At 38.5% G+C, this 18,815-nt stretch overlaps 1 protein-coding gene across 1 annotated transcript in view; it reads right to left on the minus strand.

Moving 5' to 3' along the window:
* The window catches only part of ADAM9 (ADAM metallopeptidase domain 9), a 621,882-nt gene that overhangs the window by 147,088 nt on the left and 455,979 nt on the right, over window positions 1-18,815 (minus strand). The window contains exon 16 of the mRNA XM_053718079.1: window positions 5,317-5,500. Within this exon, the coding sequence (XP_053574054.1) occupies window positions 5,317-5,500 (184 nt within the window). The remainder of the gene's footprint in view (window positions 1-5,316; window positions 5,501-18,815) is intronic.

The following is an 18,815-nucleotide window of genomic DNA, read 5'->3' on the forward strand; positions in this document are numbered from 1 at the left end:
CATCACTTTGGGGATCTTTTCTCAAAACTCCAATCTAACTGCTGGCAAAGGATACAATTTTTTAAATCTTAAAGAAGGAATAAAAGAAGTACCAGGCCTATTCCATTCCTTAGAAATCATATCAGAAATAGCATCAGGAACTGAAAAAAACTCTGAAATAACCACAGGAGGTTATAAACAGAAATTAAACATTTACCAGCTTTAATATCAAGAGGACTAGTCTCCTTAATATCCAATATAATCAACACTTCTTCAACAAAGAACGAATGTACTCCATTTTAAATAAATAAGTAGATTTGTCAGTGTCAATATCTGAGGAAGGATCTTCTGAATCAGATAGATCCTCATCAGAGGAGGATAATGCAGTATGTTTTCAGTCATTTGAAATTTCAACTTTATGAGAAGTTTAAAAAAGACCTTTACATTTATTAAAAAGCGGGACTACAGACAAAGCCTTCTGAATAGAATCAGCAATAAATTATTATAAATTCACAGGTATATCTTGTACATTAGATGTTAAAAGAACAGCAACAGGCAATGTACTATTACTGATGGACACATTCTCTGCATGTAAAAGTTTATCATGACAACTTATTACAAACCACAGCTGGAGATATAATCTCCATAAGATTACAACAAATAAGAACTGTTATCAGTCAGCAGGTTTCCAACAGTGTTTTCTGAGACAGGATCAGATTGAGACATCTTGCAAACGTAAGAGAAAAAACAACATATAAAGCAAAATTATGAATTTCCTTATATGGCAGTTTCAGGAATGGGGAAAAAATGCAACAGCATAGCCTTCTAATAGAGAAAAAAGGCAAGAGGCATATAGGAATGGGGTTAAAATTCTGAAAATATTTGGCGCCAAGAATGACGCATAAACTGAGAATTTTATTTTTTGTTGTTGCTGCTAACAACATCCGGAAAGGACACACTCACGTCGTTGAAGACGCAACCTTGTGAAGACGCCGGAAATGACAAATTTGCGTCGTCGAACATAACTTTGACATTTTGCGCCCTCATGAGCCTAATTCTGCTTGCAAATTTAAAATGACAGTCAATTGCAAAAAGACTATATCCCAGGTAAGAAATACATTTTCCTAAAAAATGCATTTCCCAGATATGAAACTGACAGTCTGCAAAAGGAAATATACTGAAACCTGAATCATGGCAAATATAAGTACAATACATATATTTAGAACTTTATATAAATACATAAAGTGCCAAACCATAGCTGAGAGTGTCTTAAGTAATGAAAACATACTTACCAAAAGACACCCATCCACATATAGCAGATAGCCAAACCAGTACTGAAACGGTTATCAGTAGAGGTAATGGAATATGAGAGTATATCGTCGATCTGAAAAGGGAGGTAGGAGATGAATCTCTACGACCGATAACAGAGAACTTATGAAATAGAGCCCCGTGAGGAAAACCAGTACATTCAATAGGTGATACTCCCTTCACATCCCTCTGACATTCACTGTACTCTGAGAGGAATCGGGCTTCAAAATGCTGAGAAGCGCATATCAACGTAGAAATCTTAGCACAAACTTACTTCACCACCTCCATAGGAGGCAAAGTTTGTAAAACTGAATTGTGGGTGTGGTGAGGGGTGTATTTATAGGCATTTTGAGGTTTGGGAAACTTTGCCCCTCCTGGTAGGATTGTATATCCTATACGTCACTAGCTCATGGACTCTTGCCAATTACATGAAAGAAAAATCTTTTCCTAAATATATTTTTTCCCAAATATGAAACTGAATAGTCTGCAAAAGGAAATATACATAAACCTGACTCATAGCAAATATAAGTAGAATACATATATTAAGAACTTTATTAATACATGAAGTGCCAAACCATAGCTGAGAGTGTCTTAAGTAATAAAACATACTTACTGAAAGACACCCATCCACATATAGCAGATAGCCAAACCAGTACTGAAACAGTTATTAGTAGAGGTAATGGTATATAAGAGTATATCGTCGATCTGAAAAAGGGAGGTAGGAGATGAATCTCTACGACCGATAACAGAGAACCTATGAAATAGATCTCCCACAAGGAAAACCAGTACATTCAATAGGCGATACTCCCTTCACATCCCTCTGACATTCACTGTACTCTGAGAGGAATCTGGCTTCAAAATGCTGAGAAGCGCATATCAACGTAGAAATCTTAGCACAAACTTACTTCACCACCTCCAAAGGAGGCAAAGTTTGTAAAACTGAATTGTGGGTGTGGTGAGGGGTGTATTTATAGGCATTTTAAGGTTTGGGAAACTTTGCCCCTCCTGGTAGGATTGTATATCCCATAGGTCACTAGCTCATGGACTCTTGCCAGTTACATGAAAGAAAATATCCTGTAGCATATCAGTATGATTCTGCCCAATGACAGTAAAGCACAGAAATACCAGACAATTCTTCTCTGAACAAGACAAACAACAAACCCCAGACGTACGTTTCGGCCTCTCTTGGGCCTCGTCAGTGAGGTGCAGTTGCATATCTCTAGGGCATGTGTGCAAGGAGTCCATATCTGGCTTCCCCCATTTTTTTTTTTGTTTAGTGTACTTTGTAACACTTTAGTTATGAGTTTTATGTAACAGTTTTGTTGCGTAAAACTCATAACTACTGCCCTCAAAAGGCGGTAAGGAAATTGTCGTTTTAGAGTGTAACGCAAGCATTTTAGCCTCACTGCAAAACTTGTGATGGCATCGCTATGGAAGTCCATGAAAAAAAGTAATTTTTTTGAGTGCGGGACTGAGGTTGCGTTACAGGCTAAAATGCTTGCGTTACAGCTATACCGACAAGACTTGTAATGGCTGTGTTGCTGTAGTAGCTTAAAAACAGACAGACATTTAGAGTTTAAATATTATATATATATATATATATATATATATATATATAAGTATATTAATTTAATATTGTTGGTTGTGCAAAGCTGGGGAATGGGTAGTAAAGGCGCTATCTATCTTTTTAAACAATGACAATTTTCGTGTTGACTGTCTCTTTAACTAATTAACTAATATTATATTTGACATGTTAAAAATTGCAGATGAATACTTTAATGATTGCGTTTAAAGAGCGAGAAAGGTCAAAATTGAAATGTGCTGCATCACACAAGAAAAATCAGTTTGGATTTTACCATATGTGTTCTGTAAGAACTTCTAGAAGTACAACTAAGAAACATATCAATACACTAATTAATATGTCTGGGCAATATAAAACATTCTGCTTCATTGCTGTAATAAAAAGTACAAAGCAGAGGGTTATACTTAATACAAATCATTGCAATATGTTTTACTCATCATTTTAAAAAGGATTTTTTTTAATATATATATTTATTTGTGCAGTGTCCATTATTTCATGTCACAGTTTTACAAGGGGGGTAGGGTACTCTACAGCAGTGTTTTTCAACCAGTATGCCGTGGCACACTAGTGTGCCGTGAGAGATCCTCAGGTGTGCCGCCGCAGACTGACAACAGTGCAGGGGTGTCCCTCTTTCAAATTTTGAAATATTGGGAGGTATGTGACAGGCTCATCAGGCTTCATTTACAACCATGACATTGACATTCATTCACAATCATTATGATTGTTTGTGAATGAATGTCAATATGTCATGTATAGTTTGTAGGAGGCATGGCATGACAGCACAGTACAGTGTGTGTGTATATATATATATATATATATATATATATATACATACAGTATACTATATATATATCCTGTATTAGGCTACAATGATTAATTTTGTAAAATTTTGGGATGGTGGTGTGCCACAGGATTTTTTAATGTAAAAAAGTGTGCCACAGCAAAAAAAAAGGTTGCAAATCACTGCTCTACAGGAAGGCAATATATAGCTTGATGGCAAATATCTTCTAGAGTAACTTGAGCTGGCTTAGGGCAAGATTACAAGTGATGCGCAACTAACTTTGCGCTAGCGCAACAGTGATTTTGTGATATATTTTTCTTCTGCAGCACTATATAGCGGCAGTTGTGTAACAATGTTATACATTAGCAGGAGCACTAGATGGCAGCACTATTTCCTGTCACGTAGGGCTTTAGGCATGTGCATGCTACCTAGTGTGATAAGTAAATAGTAAGCCTCTGACATTCACTGCACTCTGAGAGGAAAACCGGGCTCCAGCCTGCTGCGAAGCGCATATCAACGTAGAATCTAGCACAAACTTACTTCACCACCTCCATGGGAAGCAAAGTTTGTAAAACTGATTTTTGGGTGTGGTGAGGGGTGTATTTATAGGCATTTTGAGGTTTGGGAAACTTTGCCCCTCCTGGTAGGAATGTATATCCCATACGTCACAAGCTCATGGACTCTTGCTAATTACATGAAAGAAAATTGTATTGTCCGTCTGAATCATGAAAAAAAATGTTTGGGTTTAATGTCCCTTTAACCTCTAAACCGCCATAACCCCACATCGCAAACTCTAAATAAAAGTATTAACTCCTAAACCGCCATTCCCCAAATAAAAAACATTAAATAAAAGTATTAACCCCTAAACCGCCACCCCCGCTGATAACACAAAATAAAATTATTAACCCCTAAACCGCCATCCCCACACATCGCAAACTAAATCAATCATTAATCCCTAAACCGCCACTCCCCCCCCCCCACAATGCACAGTAATAAACTAATAACTAAACCCACTAACCTAACACTCCCTAACTTAACCCCAATTAAAATACCCATAAATTAAATTAAAACTATACTAACTACCTTAAAAAATTAAAAACGTACCTGTATGATAAAATATAAACATAAGCTTACCCTAAAAAAAATCTAACATTACTTAGAGAAAAAAAAATTACAAAAAAAGCTACCCTTAAACCCCCCCCCCCAAAAAAAACCCTATTCTACAAATAAACTACCAATAGTCCTTAAAAGGTCTATTACACACTGCACATGAAACCTCTTGTGAAAGGTTAATTTTCGCCATGCAGCAGCCCAAGTGGCGATTGCAGGCGGACAGGTTCCCTACTTCGGCGAAACTCTCCATCTGCAATGATGAAACATTTTGCCCATATTATTCCATACGTAGAGAAATATATATATATATATATATATATATATATATATATAATAACAAATAGGAGAAGCTGTCATGGTAGGTAAAAAATATAAAAAAACATTGAGGCAAATGGACGAAATTATAGACAGTTATAAAAATCAATCACTTGTAAAAGGATAGCCGGTTCTATGCAAGAGAGGAAACGAGATTAGCTGCTAGATTACTGAGAGGTGTTTAGATGGGAAGTTGAGAACAGAAAGAAGAGGAGAAAATAGATACATCGGTCCATACCTTGCCCTCATCACATTTGGTGCCTTCATTCACCATAGCTGGATCAGGGACATCAGAGCCCAGCTGGAAGTCCACTCCCCAGCAAATTGTTCCCTGAATGGACGTTTTGATAATAGAAGGTTCAATACCAAAAACTGGCATGGTGTCTGCATTCTCACACTGTAGCTTTCCACACCGAGCATTCCTGTAACAGAAATGGAAAATTATAGATACAATACTTCTGACATTAACAGGAAAGTGTGTGTCACACAATACTCCTTTCTTGCACAAATACACCACTCTCAAATTCTTGACTCTGGAATTTCAATACCACCTGTTTCATCATTAGTCTTATGCAGAATGCTTATCATGATTGACTGACATATTATATGGGATTCAAGTTGTATGGTTCAATGCAATGAGCAAACTATTATACCTGCTTTACAATGGTCCCCATTTATTAAAGGGACAGTAAAGTCAAAATTAAACTTTCATGATTCAGATAGAGTATGCAATTTTAAACAACTTTCCAGTTTACTTCTGTTATCAAATTTGCTTCATTCTCTTGGTATCTTTAATTGAAGAGTAAAACTAGGTAGGCTCATAAAAGCTTAGAAGTGTGCATGTGTCTTTAGTACTCTACGGCAGCAGTGTTTTGCAACAATATTTTTAGCTTTGTTATACGATGTTGCGAAACACTGCTGCCATAGAGTACTAAAGACATGTGCACACTCCTGAGCTCTTATGAGCCTACGTTACTTTACTCTTCAATAAAAGATACCAAAAGAATGAAGCAAATTTTATAATAGAAGTAATTTGGAAAGTTGTTTAAAGTGAAGGTCAATTTTGACGAATTAGTGCCCGATTTTTAATAATCCTATTAAAAACATAATTTATGCTTACCTGATAAATTTATTTCTCTTGTGATGTATCGAGTCCACGGATTCATCCATACTTGTGGGATATTCTCCTTCCCTACAGGAAGTGGCAAAGAGAGCACCCACAGCAGAGCTGTCTATATAGCTCCTCCCTTAGCTCCACCCCCCAGTCATTCGACCGAAGGATAGGAAGAAAAAGGAGAAACTATAGGGTGCAGTGGTGACTGAAGTTTTTTTAAAAATATACTGCCTGTCTTAAATAAACAGGGCGGGCCGTGGATTCGATACATCACAAGAGAAATACATTTATCAGGTAAGCATAAATTATGTTTTCTCTTGTAAGATGTATCAAGTCCACGGATTCATCCATACTTGTGGGATACCAATACCAAAGCTTTAGGACACGGATGAAGGGAGGGACAAGACAGGTACCTTAAACGGAAGGCACCACTGCTTGTAGAACCTCTCTCCCAAAAATAGCCTCCGAAGAAGCAAAAGTATCGAATTTGTAAAATTTTTGTCACCACACTCACTGCCCTTCCTAGTACTTAGAGTAGGCAAAGAATGACTGGGAGGTGGAGCTAAGGGAGGAACTATATAGACAGCTCTGCTGTGGGTGCTCTCTTTGCCACTTCCTGTAGGGAAGGAGAATAACCCACAAGTATGGATGAATACGTGGACTCGATACATCTTACAAGAGAAAACAAGGGCACTTTAATTAAACAAAATTGACATTTCAAGCGTTTTCTTTAAAAAAAAATAATTATACAAGTACTTACCTGATAAATTAATTTCTTTCATATTGGCAAGAGTACATGAGCTAGTGATGTATGGGATATACAATCCTACCAGGAGGGGCAACGTTTCCCAAACCTCAAAATGCCTATAAATACACCCCTCACCACACTCACAATTCAGTTTTAACGAATAGCCAAGTAGTGGGGGTGATAGAAAAAGGAGTAGAAAGCATCAAAAAAAGGAACTGGAAATATAATTGTGCTTTTTACAAAAAAACATAACCACCATAAAAAGGGTGGGTCTCATGGACTCTTGCCAATATGAAAGAAATTGATTTATCAGGTAAGTTCTTACATAAATTATGTTTTCTTTCATGTAATTGGCAAAAGTCCATGAGCTAGTGACGTATGGGATAGTAATACCCAAGATGTGGAACTCCACAGAAGAGTCACTAGAGAGGGATAAAATAAAAACAGCCATTTTCCGCTGAAAAAAATTAAATCCACATCCAAAATAATAAGTTTTTCTTTTAATTGAAAAGAAAAAACTTAAAACATAAGCTGAGGAATCAAACTGAAACAGCTGCCTGAAGAACTTTTCTAAAAAAAACTGCTTCTGTAGAGGCAAATACATCAAAACGTTTGAATTTAGAAAATGTATGCAAAGAAGACCAAGTTGCTGCTTTGCAAATCTGATCAACTGAAGCTTCATTCTTAAAAGTCCACAAAGTGGAAACTGATCTAGTAGAATGAGCTGTGATTCTCTGAAGCAGGGCCTGACTCGACTCTAAATAAGCCTGAAGAATCAAAAGCTTCATCCAGGATGCCAAGGAAATGGCAGAAGCTTTCTGACCTTTCCTAGAACCAGTAAAGACAACAAATAGACTAGAAATATACCTGAAATCTTTAGTAGCTTCAACATAATATTTCAAAGCTCTTACAACATCCAGAGAATGTAAGGATCTCTCAAAAGAATTCTTAGGATTAGAACACAAAGAGGGAACAACAATTTCCCTATTAATGTTGTTAGAATTTACAACTTTAGGTAAAAATTTAAATGAAGTCTGCAAAACTGCCTAATCCTGATGGAAAATCAGAAAAGGAGACTCACAAGAAAGAGCAGATAATTCAGAAACTCTTCAAGCAGAAGAGATAGCCAAAAGGAACAACACTTTCCAAGAAAGTAGTTTGATAGCCAAAGAATGCATAGGCTCAAAAGGAGGAGCCTGTAAAGCCTTCAAAACCAAAGAAGGAAAGATTGCTTTAATGACAGGCTTGATACAGACCAAAGCCTGAACAAAACAGTGAATATCAGGAAGTTTAGCAATCTTTCTGTGAAATAAAACAGAAAGAGCAGAGATTTGTCCCTTCAAGGAACTTGCAGACAAACCCTTATCCAAACTCATCCTGAAGAAACTGTACAATTCTAGGAATTCTAAAAGAATGCCAGGGGAATTTATGAGAACACCATGAAATACAAGTCTTCCAAACTCGATAATAAATCTTCCTAGAAACAGATTTACGAGCCTGCAACATAGTATCAATCCCTGAGTTAAAAAAACCTCTATGACTAAGCACTAAGCGTTCAATTTCCATACCTTCAAATTTAATGATTTGAGATCCTGATGGAAAAACAGTCATTGAGACGGAAGGTCTGGTCTTAAAGGAAGTGGCCAAGGTTAGCAATTGGACATCCGGACAAGATCCTCATACCAGAACCTGTGAGGCCATGCTGGTGCTACCAGAAACACAAACGATTGTTCCATGATGATCTTGGAAATCACTCTTGGAAGAAGAACTAGAGGCGGGAAGATATAAGCAGGTTGGTAAAACCAAGGAACTGCTAACACATCCACTGACTCCGCATGCGGATCCCTGGACCTGGACAAGTACCTGGGAAGTTTCTTGTTCAGGTGAGAAGCCATTAGATCTATTTCTGGAAGACCCCACATCTGAACAATCTGAAAAAACATATCTGGATGGAGAGACCACTCCCCCGGATGTAAAGTCTGACGGCTGAGATAATCCGCTTCCAAATTGTCTACACCTGGGATATGTACCGCAGAAATTAGACAAGAGCTGGATTCTGCCCAAGCAAGTATCCAAGATACTTCTTTCATTGCTAGGGGACTGCGAGTCCCACCCTGATGATTGACATATGCCACAGTTGTGATATTTTCTGTCTGAAAACAAATGAATGGTTCTCTATTTAACAGAGGCCAAATCTGAAGAGTCCTGAAAATAGCACAGAGTTCTAAAATATTGATTGGTAACCACGCCTCTTGAGGTTTCCAGACTCCTTGTGCTGTCAGAGACCCCCAGACAGCTCCCCAACCTGAAAGACTTGCATCTGTTGTGATTACAGTCCAGGTTGGACAAACAAAAGAGGCCCCTTGATGGTGATCTAACCACCAAGACAGAGAGAGTCGAACATTGGGATTTAAGGATATTAATTGTGATATCTTTGTATAATCCCTGCACCATTGATTTAACATTTTCAGATCCAGATCTGGTCTGAATGCATGTTCTTTCTTTGGGACAATAAATAGATTTGAATAAAACCCCAGAACCTATTCCTGAAACGGAACTGGTAGGATTACCCCTGAAAGCTCTAGATCTGAAACACACTTCAGAAAAACCTGAGCCTTCACTGGATTTGCTGGAATGAGTGAGAAAAAATCTTCTCACAGGAGGTCTTACTCTGAATCCTATTTGATACCCTTGAGAGACAATACTCTGAATCCATTGATTTTGGACAGAACCTGCCCAAATGTTTTGGAAAAAATGTAATCTGCCCCCCACCAGCTGAGCTGGAATGAGGGCCGCACCTTCATGCAGACTTGGGGGCTGGCTGTGGTTTCTTAAAAGGCTTGGATTTATTCCAACTTGAAGAAGGTTTCCAATTGGAACCAGGTTCTTTGGGGGAAGGATTGGCTTTCTGTTCCTTATTCTGTCGAAAAGAACGAAAACGAGTAGAAGCTTTAGATTTACCCTCAGATCTTTTAACCTGAGGTAAAAAACTCCCTTCCCCCAGTGACAGTTGAAATAATTGAATCCAACTGAGAACCAAATACATTGTTACGTTGGAAAGAAAGAGATAGTAATCTAGACTTAGATACCATGTCAGCATTCCAATATTTGAGCCACAAAGCTCTTCTAGCTAAAATAGCATAGAATTAACATCAATTTTGATGATATTAAAAATAGCATCACAGATAAAATGATTAGCATGTTGAAGCAAGCGAACAATGCTAGACAAATCAGGATCTGTTTCCTGTTGCGCTAAACTTTCCAACCAAAAAGTTGATACAGCTGCAACATCAGCCATAGAAATGGCAGGCCTGAAAAGATAGCTAGAATATAAATAAGCTTTCCTTAGATAAGATTCAAGTTTCCTATCTAAAGGGTCCTTAAAAGAAGTACTATCTTCCATAGGAATAGTAGTACGTTTGGCAAAAGTAGAAAAAGCCCCATCAATTTTAGGGATTTTTTTTCCCAAAACTCCAATCTAAGGATACAATTTTTTAAACCTAGAAGAAGGAATAAAAGAAGTACGAGGCCTATTCCATTCCTTTGAAATCATATCAGAAATAGCATCAGGAGGTTTATAAACAGAATTTAAATGTTTACTAATATCCAAAGTAATCAACACTTCTTTTAACAAGGAACGAATATACTCCATCTTAAAGAATTAAGTAGATTTGTCATTGTCAATATCTGAGGTAGGATCTTCTGAATCAGATAGATCCTCATCAGAGGAGGATAATTCAGTATGTTGTCGGTCATTTAAAATTTCATTAACTTTATGAGAAGTTTTAAAAGACCTTTTACGTTTATTAGAAGGTGGAATAGCAGACAAAGCCTTCTGAATCGCATCAGCAATTAAATCTTTTATATTCACAAGGATATCATGTACATTAGATGTTGAAGGAACAACAGACATTGTACAAGTACTGATGGATACATTCTCTGCATGTAAAAGTTTATCATAACAACTATTACATACTACAGCTGGAGATATAATCTCTGCTAACTTACAACAGATACACTTATCTTCGGTAGAACTGTTATCATGTTGCAGGGTGCCAACAGTGGTTTCTGAGACAAGATCAGATTGAGACATCTTGCAAATGTAAGAGAAAAAAACAACATATAAAGCAAAATTATCAATTTCCTTATATAGCAATTTCAGGAATGGGAAAAAAATTATTTGGCGCCAAGTATGACATGCAACGCAAAATGAAATTTTTTGGCGCCAACAACATCCGGAAATGACGCAACTCGCGTCATGGCAGACGCAACCTTGTGCAAGGAAACCTGGCGTCAACTAAGACACCGGAAATCTCGAATTTGCGTCACTGAACGTACCTTCGCACCAAAAAAATTATCGCGCCAAGAATGACGCAATAAATATCAGCATTTTGCGGCCTCGCAAGCCTAATTTTGCCAGCGGAAATTAATGAAAAAGCAGTCAATTTGAAGAAACACTATACCCCAGGTAAGAAAAAATAACTTTTCCCAATTTTAAACTGATTGTCTGCAAAATATATAAATATACATAAACCTGACTCATGGCAAATATAAGTACAATACATATACTTAAAACTTTATATTAATACATAAAGTGCCAAACCATAGCTGAGAGTGTCTTAAGTAATGAAAACATACTTACCGAAATACACCCCCATCCACATATAGCAGATAGCCAAACCAGTACTGAAACAGTATCAGTAGAGGTAATGGAATATGAGAGTATATCGTCGATCTGAAAAGGGAGGTAGGAGATGAATCTCTACGCCCGATAACAGAGAACCTATGAAAAGATTTCCCGCTAGGAAAACCATAGAATCAATAGGTGATACTCCCTTCACATCCCTCTGACAAACACTGTACTCTGAGAGGAATTGGGCTTCAAAATGCTGAGAAGCGCATTTCACAGAAGAAAATCAAGCACAAACTTACTTCACCACCTCCATATGGAGGCAAGAAAAGTGGGTGATAGAGTGGCGCACTAGGCTGAGCTCATCCAAGGGGAAAGTATAAAATAACGGGTGTCAATAAAATACAAATATATAATACCTAAAAACTTTCAGTATTTCATAAAACCACAATGAATATAATGGCCTATACACATAAAAAAGTTAATATATGAATATATCCACTAATCATCAAAGAGATAATCTCAAAACATAGATTTAATAATATATATACAAAAAAACAGAATTTATGCTTACCTGATAAATTACTTTCTCCAACGGTGTGTCCGGTCCACGGCGCCATCCTTACTTGTGGGAATATCTCTTCCCCAACAGGAAATGGCAAAGAGTCCCAGCAAAGCTGGCCATATAGTCCCTCCTAGGCTCTGCCCACCCCAGTCATTCGACCGACGGACAGGAGGAAAAATATAGGAGAAACCATATGGTACCGTGGTGACTGTAGTTAGAGAAAATAATTCATCAGACCTGATTAAAAAACCAGGGCGGGCCGTGGACCGGATACACCGTTGGAGAAAGTAATTTATCAGGTAAGCATAAATTCTGTTTTCTCCAACATTGGTGTGTCCGGTCCACGGCGTCATCTTTACTTGTGGGAACCAATACCAAAGCTTTAGGACACGGATGAAGGGAGGGAGCAAATCAGGTTACCTAAACGGAAGGCACCACGGCTTGCAAAACCTTTCTCCCAAAAATAGCCTCCGAAGAAGCAAAAGTATCAAATTTGTAAAATTTGGCAAAAGTGTGCAGTGAAGACCAAGTCGCTGCCTTACATATCTGGTCAACAGAAGCCTCGTTCTTGAAGGCCCATGTGGAAGCCACAGCCCTAGTGGAGTGAGCTGTGATTCTTTCAGGAGGCTGCCGTCCGGCAGTCTCATAAGCCAATCGGATGATGCTTTTAAGCCAAAATAAAAGAGAGGTAGAAGTCGCTTTTTGGCCTCTCCTTTTACCAGAATAGACAACAAACAAAGAAGATGTTTGTCTGAAATCTTTTGTAGCCTCTAAATAGAATTTTAGAGCACGGACTACGTCCAAATTGTGTAACAAACGTTCCTTCTTTGAAACTGGATTCGGACATAAAGAAGGTACAACTATCTCCTGGTTAATATTCTTGTTAGAAACAACCTTTGGAAGAAAACCAGGCTTAGTACGCAAAACCACCTTATCTGCATGGAACACAAGATAGGGCGGAGAACACTGCAGAGCAGATAACTCTGAAACTCTTCTAGCAGAAGAAATGGCAACCAAAAACAAAACTTTCCAAGATAGTAACTTAATATCTATGGAATGTAAAGGTTCAAACGGAACCCCTTGAAGAACTGAAAGAACTAGATTTAGACTCCAGGGAGGAGTCAAAGGTCTGTAAACAGGCTTGATCCTAACCAGAGCCTGAACAAATGCTTGAACATCCGGCACAGCTGCCAGTCTTTTGTGTAGTAAGACAGATAAAGCAGAGATCTGTCCCTTTAGAGAACTTGCAGATAATCCTTTCTCCAAACCTTCTTGTAGAAAGGAGAGAATCTTAGGAATTTTTATCTTATTCCATGGGAATTCTTTGGATTCACACCAACAGATATATCTTTTCCATATTTTATGGTAAATCTTTCTAGTTACTGGTTTTCTGGCCTGAACCAGAGTATCTATCACAGAATCTGAAAACCCACGCTTTGATAGAATCAAGCGTTCAATCTCCAAGCCGTCAGCTGGAGGGAGACCAGATTTGGATGTTCGAATGGACCCTGAACTCAAAAATGACCAAAATTTCACCACAGTGTCTTAAAGCATTAAGAGTATTGCACACCAATTTTCAGAGCTTTAACCCTTAAAATAATGGAACCGGAGCCGTTTACAAATTTAACCCCTATACAGTCCCAGCTATAGCCTTTGCTGTGACACAACCAAGCCCAGAGGGGAATACGATACCAAGTGACGCCTTCCAGAAACTTTTCCAGCTACTTTCAGATCCTCACACATGCATCTGCATGTCTTGCTCTCAAAAAACAACTGCGCAGTAATGGCGCGAAAATGAGGCTCAGCCTACAACTGGGAAGGCCCTCCCTGACTGGAAAAGGTGTCTAACATAGTGCCTGCCGTTAAAAAAATGTTCCCCAAGTTTATAAATGTGAATTATCAGCATAAACATGTATAAAATGCCCAAATAAAGCAATCGATTTAGCCTATAAAAGTGTCTACCAGTTTTATAGCCCATATTAAGCCCTTTATTCTGTTTGCTTGACTAAGAAAATGGCTTACCGGTCCCCATGAGGGGAAATGACAGCCTTCCAGCATTACACAGTCTTGTTAGAAATATGGCTAGTCATACCATAAGCAGAAAAGTCTGCTAACTGTTTCCCCCAACTGAAGTTACTTCATCTCAACAGTCCTATGTGGAAACAGCAATCGATTTTAGTTACTGTCTGCTAAAATCATCTTCCTCTCACAAACAGAAATCTTCATCCTTTTCTGTTTCAGAGTAAATAGTACATACCAGCACTATTTTAAAATAACAAACACTTGATAGAAGAATAAAACTACATTTAAACACCAAAAAACTCTTAACCATCTCCGTGGAGATGTTGCCTGTGCAACGGCAAAGAGAATGACTGGGGTGGGCGGAGCCTAGGAGGGACTATATGGCCAGCTTTGCTGGGACTCTTTGCCATTTCCTGTTGGGGAAGAGATATTCCCACAAGTAAGGATGACGCCGTGGACCAGACACACCAATGTTGGAGAAAGAAAACAATTCATACAGTGTTGTTATGTTCTAAAATCTAGCTAAATCATAAGCAAAATAAAGATGTGGCCACATCGAATAAATAACTAGTACTATAATAAGATAAAATAGCACCTCTGATTGAATGACGAACGGAATAACTAAACTAAAAACTCTAAATAAATGACAAGGCAATCAATAACATAAAATACATCTAATCAATAACATAAAATCTATCTGATCAATATAAAAGACGATGGCAGTTAAGATGAAAAAACGGACTAAAATATAGCAGTCAACTACAGTATATCCAAATTATATATCAAAGTCCATATGCCTGTTCGTATAGTAGATATCGGTTGATCTTGTAATTAGAGGTTAATAACCTAAGGAGTTTGAAGGCAAAAGGTGTCAGTGCAACAACGGACCAGATGGTCTCTATAAGTGGTGTCTGAGTGGTATTCCCAGTGAGATAGAACACAAAGAGTCACTGACCGGTCAGATAAGATTCAAATTATAGCGATGGAAAATAGAGTAAAATTGTATATGTCTCACATACCTGACAGACTTAATAGCTGCGAGTGGCTCCGGTGCTATTACCACGCTCCCGACGGAGTGGTCAGCTGTGAGCACTACACGCTAAGTTTCTCTTCACTCTCAAGCGTGACTCCAGCGTCTTCACTGGCGGCGTGTACGTCTTTTCGTCACCTGACAGATTCATCCAATCCAAATGGAGGAAAGACGTTCCAAATTTGAAAACACTTAGTAGTGTTAAATGCAGCAAAGAGGTAAAATGAAGTATCCTGCTTAGTAGTTCAAAAGTTGTAAGTCAATTCTTTCCAGAAAGAAAGCGTGTAGTGCTTACAGCTGACCACTCCGTCGGGAGCGTGTTAATAGCACCGGAGCCACTTGCAGCTATTAAGTCTGTCAGGTACGTGGGACAATTTTACTCTATTTTCCATCGCTATAATTTGAATCTTATCTGACTGGTCAGTGACTCTTTGTGTTCTATCTCACTTTTGACTTCAAACTCCTTAGGTTATTAACCTCTAATTACAAGATCAACCGATATCTACTATACGAACAGGCATATGGACTTTGATATATAATTTGGATATAGTAGACTGCTATATTTTAGTCCGTTTTTTCATCTTAACTGCCATCGTATTTTATATTGATCAGATAGATTTTATGTTATTGATTGCCTTGTCATTTATTTAGAGTTTTTAGTTTAGTTATTCCGTTCGTCATTCAATCTGAGGTGCTATTTTATCTTATTATAGTACTAGTTATTTATTCGATGTGGCCACATCTTTATTTTGCTTATGATTTAGCTAGATTTTATAACATAACAACACTGTATGAATTGTTTTCTTTTTTGTATATATATTATTAAATCTATTTTTTGAGATTATCTCTTTGATGATTAGTGGATATATTCATATATTAACTTTTTTATGTGTATAGGCCATTATATTCATTGTGGTTTTATGAAATACTGATTGATGGTGTATTAATTTATTTTTATGTAAGCAAATTAATTTAAGTTTTTAGGTATTATATATTTGTATTTTATTGACACCCGTTATTTTATACTTTCCCCTTGGATGAGCTCAGCCTAGTGCGCCACTCTATCACCCACTTTTCTTATCTCCATACTTTGAACTGTGTTAGAGAGATCACAGTTTATATTAGAGTTGAAGATACAAATAAAACCTGCTCAACGGAGCGCCCCTGGGGTAAGTAAAAACAAATCCAGAGATTATGATAGGCACTAATAGAGTAAGGGTATATGTGAAAAAAATGTAGATAATATCCTAGGCGGCAAGCAAATATTCCCAGTGCGTCTGCACACGCACAAAATAGCAACAGTCCATCCAATGTAGGGAAAAATAAGCGCTCCAAGCCCACAGATATATAAAAGTTCAATTTTATTCCAAACTTGTTAAAATCATACAAGATAGATTAAAAAGTGGTAAGCACAATAGTGCAAAAACAGGTTGTAGAACAGGTGCAAAAAAAAGCAAACGTTTCGTGCTCCATGCACTTGGTCACTGCAGTGACCAAGTGCATGGAGCACGAAACGTTTGCTTTTTTTGCACCTGTTCCACAACCTGTTTTTGCACTATTGTGCTTACCACTTTTTAATCTATCTTGTATGATTTTAACAAGTTTGGAATAAAACAGAATTTATGTTTACCTGATAAATTTCTTTCTCCAACGGTGTGTCCGGTCCACGGCGTCATCCTTACTTGTGGGATATTCTCTTCCCCAACAGGAAATGGCAAAGAGCCCAGCAAAGCTGGTCACATGATCCCTCCTAGGCTCCGCCTACCCCAGTCATTCGACCGACGTTAAGGAGGAATATTTGCATAGGAGAAACCATATGGTACCGTGGTGACTGTAGTTAAAGAAAATAAAATATCAGACCTGATTAAAAAAACCAGGGCGGGCCGTGGACCGGACACACCGTTGGAGAAAGAAATTTATCAGGTAAACATAAATTCTGTTTTCTCCAACATAGGTGTGTCCGGTCCACGGCGTCATCCTTACTTGTGGGAACCAATACCAAAGCTTTAGGACACGGATGAAGGGAGGGAGCAAATCAGGTCACCTAAATGGAAGGCACCACGGCTTGCAAAACCTTTCTCCCAAAAATAGCCTCAGAAGAAGCAAAAGTATCAAACTTGTAAAATTTGGTAAAAGTGTGCAGTGAAGACCAAGTCGCTGCCCTACATATCTGATCAACAGAAGCCTCGTTCTTGAAGGCCCATGTGGAAGCCACAGCCCTAGTGGAATGAGCTGTGATTCTTTCGGGAGGCTGCCGTCCGGCAGTCTCGTAAGCCAATCTGATGATGCTTTTAATCCAAAAAGAGAGAGAGGTAGAAGTTGCTTTTTGACCTCTCCTTTTACCTGAATAAACAACAAACAAGGAAGATGTTTGTCTAAAATCCTTTGTAGCATCTAAATAGAATTTTAGAGCGCGAACAACATCCAAATTGTGCAACAAACGTTCCTTCTTTGAAACTGGTTTTGGACACAGAGAAGGTACGATAATCTCCTGGTTAATGTTTTTGTTAGAAACAACTTTTGGAAGAAAACCAGGTTTAGTACGTAAAACCACCTTATCTGCATGGAACACCAGATAAGGAGGAGAACACTGCAGAGCAGATAATTCTGAGACTCTTCTAGCAGAAGAAATCGCAACTAAAAACAAAACTTTCCAAGATAATAACTTAATATCAACGGAATGTAAGGGTTCAAACGGAACCCCCTGAAGAACTGAAAGAACTAAATTGAGACTCCAAGGAGGAGTCAAAGGTTTGTAAACAGGCTTGATTCTAACCAGAGCCTGAACAAAGGCTTGAACATCTGGCACAGCTGCCAGCTTTTTGTGAAGTAATACCGACAAGGCAGAAATCTGTCCCTTCAGGGAACTTGCAGATAATCCTTTTTCCAATCCTTCTTGAAGGAAGGATAGAATCCTAGGAATCTTAACCTTGTCCCAAGGGAATCCTTTAGATTCACACCAACAGATATATTTTTTCCAAATTTTGTGGTAAATCTTTCTAGTCACAGGCTTTCTGGCCTGAACAAGAGTATCGATAACAGAATCTGAGAATCCTCGCTTCGATAAAATCAAGCGTTCAATCTCCAAGCAGTCAGCTGGAGTGAAACCAGATTCGGATGTTCGAACGGACCCTGAACAAGAAGGTCTCGTCTCAAAGGTAGCTTCCAAGGTGGAGCCGATGACATATTCACCAGATCTGCATACCAAGTCCTGCGTGGCCACGCAGGAGCTATCAAGATCACCGACGCCCTCTCCTGCTTGATCCTGGCTATCAGCCTGGGGATGAGAGGAAATGGCGGGAACACATAAGCTAGTTTGAAGGTCCAAGGTGCTACTAGTGCATCCACTAGAGCCGCCTTGGGATCCCTGGATCTGGCCCCGTAGCAAGGAACTTTGAAGTTCTGACGAGAGGCCATCAGATCCATGTCTGGAATGCCCCACAGGTGAGTGACTTGGGCAAAGATTTCCGGATGGAGTTCCCACTCCCCCGGATGCAATGTCTGCCGACTCAGAAAATCCGCTTCCCAATTTTCCACTCCTGGGATGTGGATAGCAGACAGGTGGCAGGAGTGAGACTCCGCCCAAAGAATAATTTTGGTTACTTCTTCCATCGCTAGGGAACTCCTT

The sequence above is a fragment of the Bombina bombina genome, chromosome 6, assembly GCF_027579735.1.
Source record: "Bombina bombina isolate aBomBom1 chromosome 6, aBomBom1.pri, whole genome shotgun sequence".
NCBI classification, from domain to species: domain Eukaryota; kingdom Metazoa; phylum Chordata; class Amphibia; order Anura; family Bombinatoridae; genus Bombina; species Bombina bombina.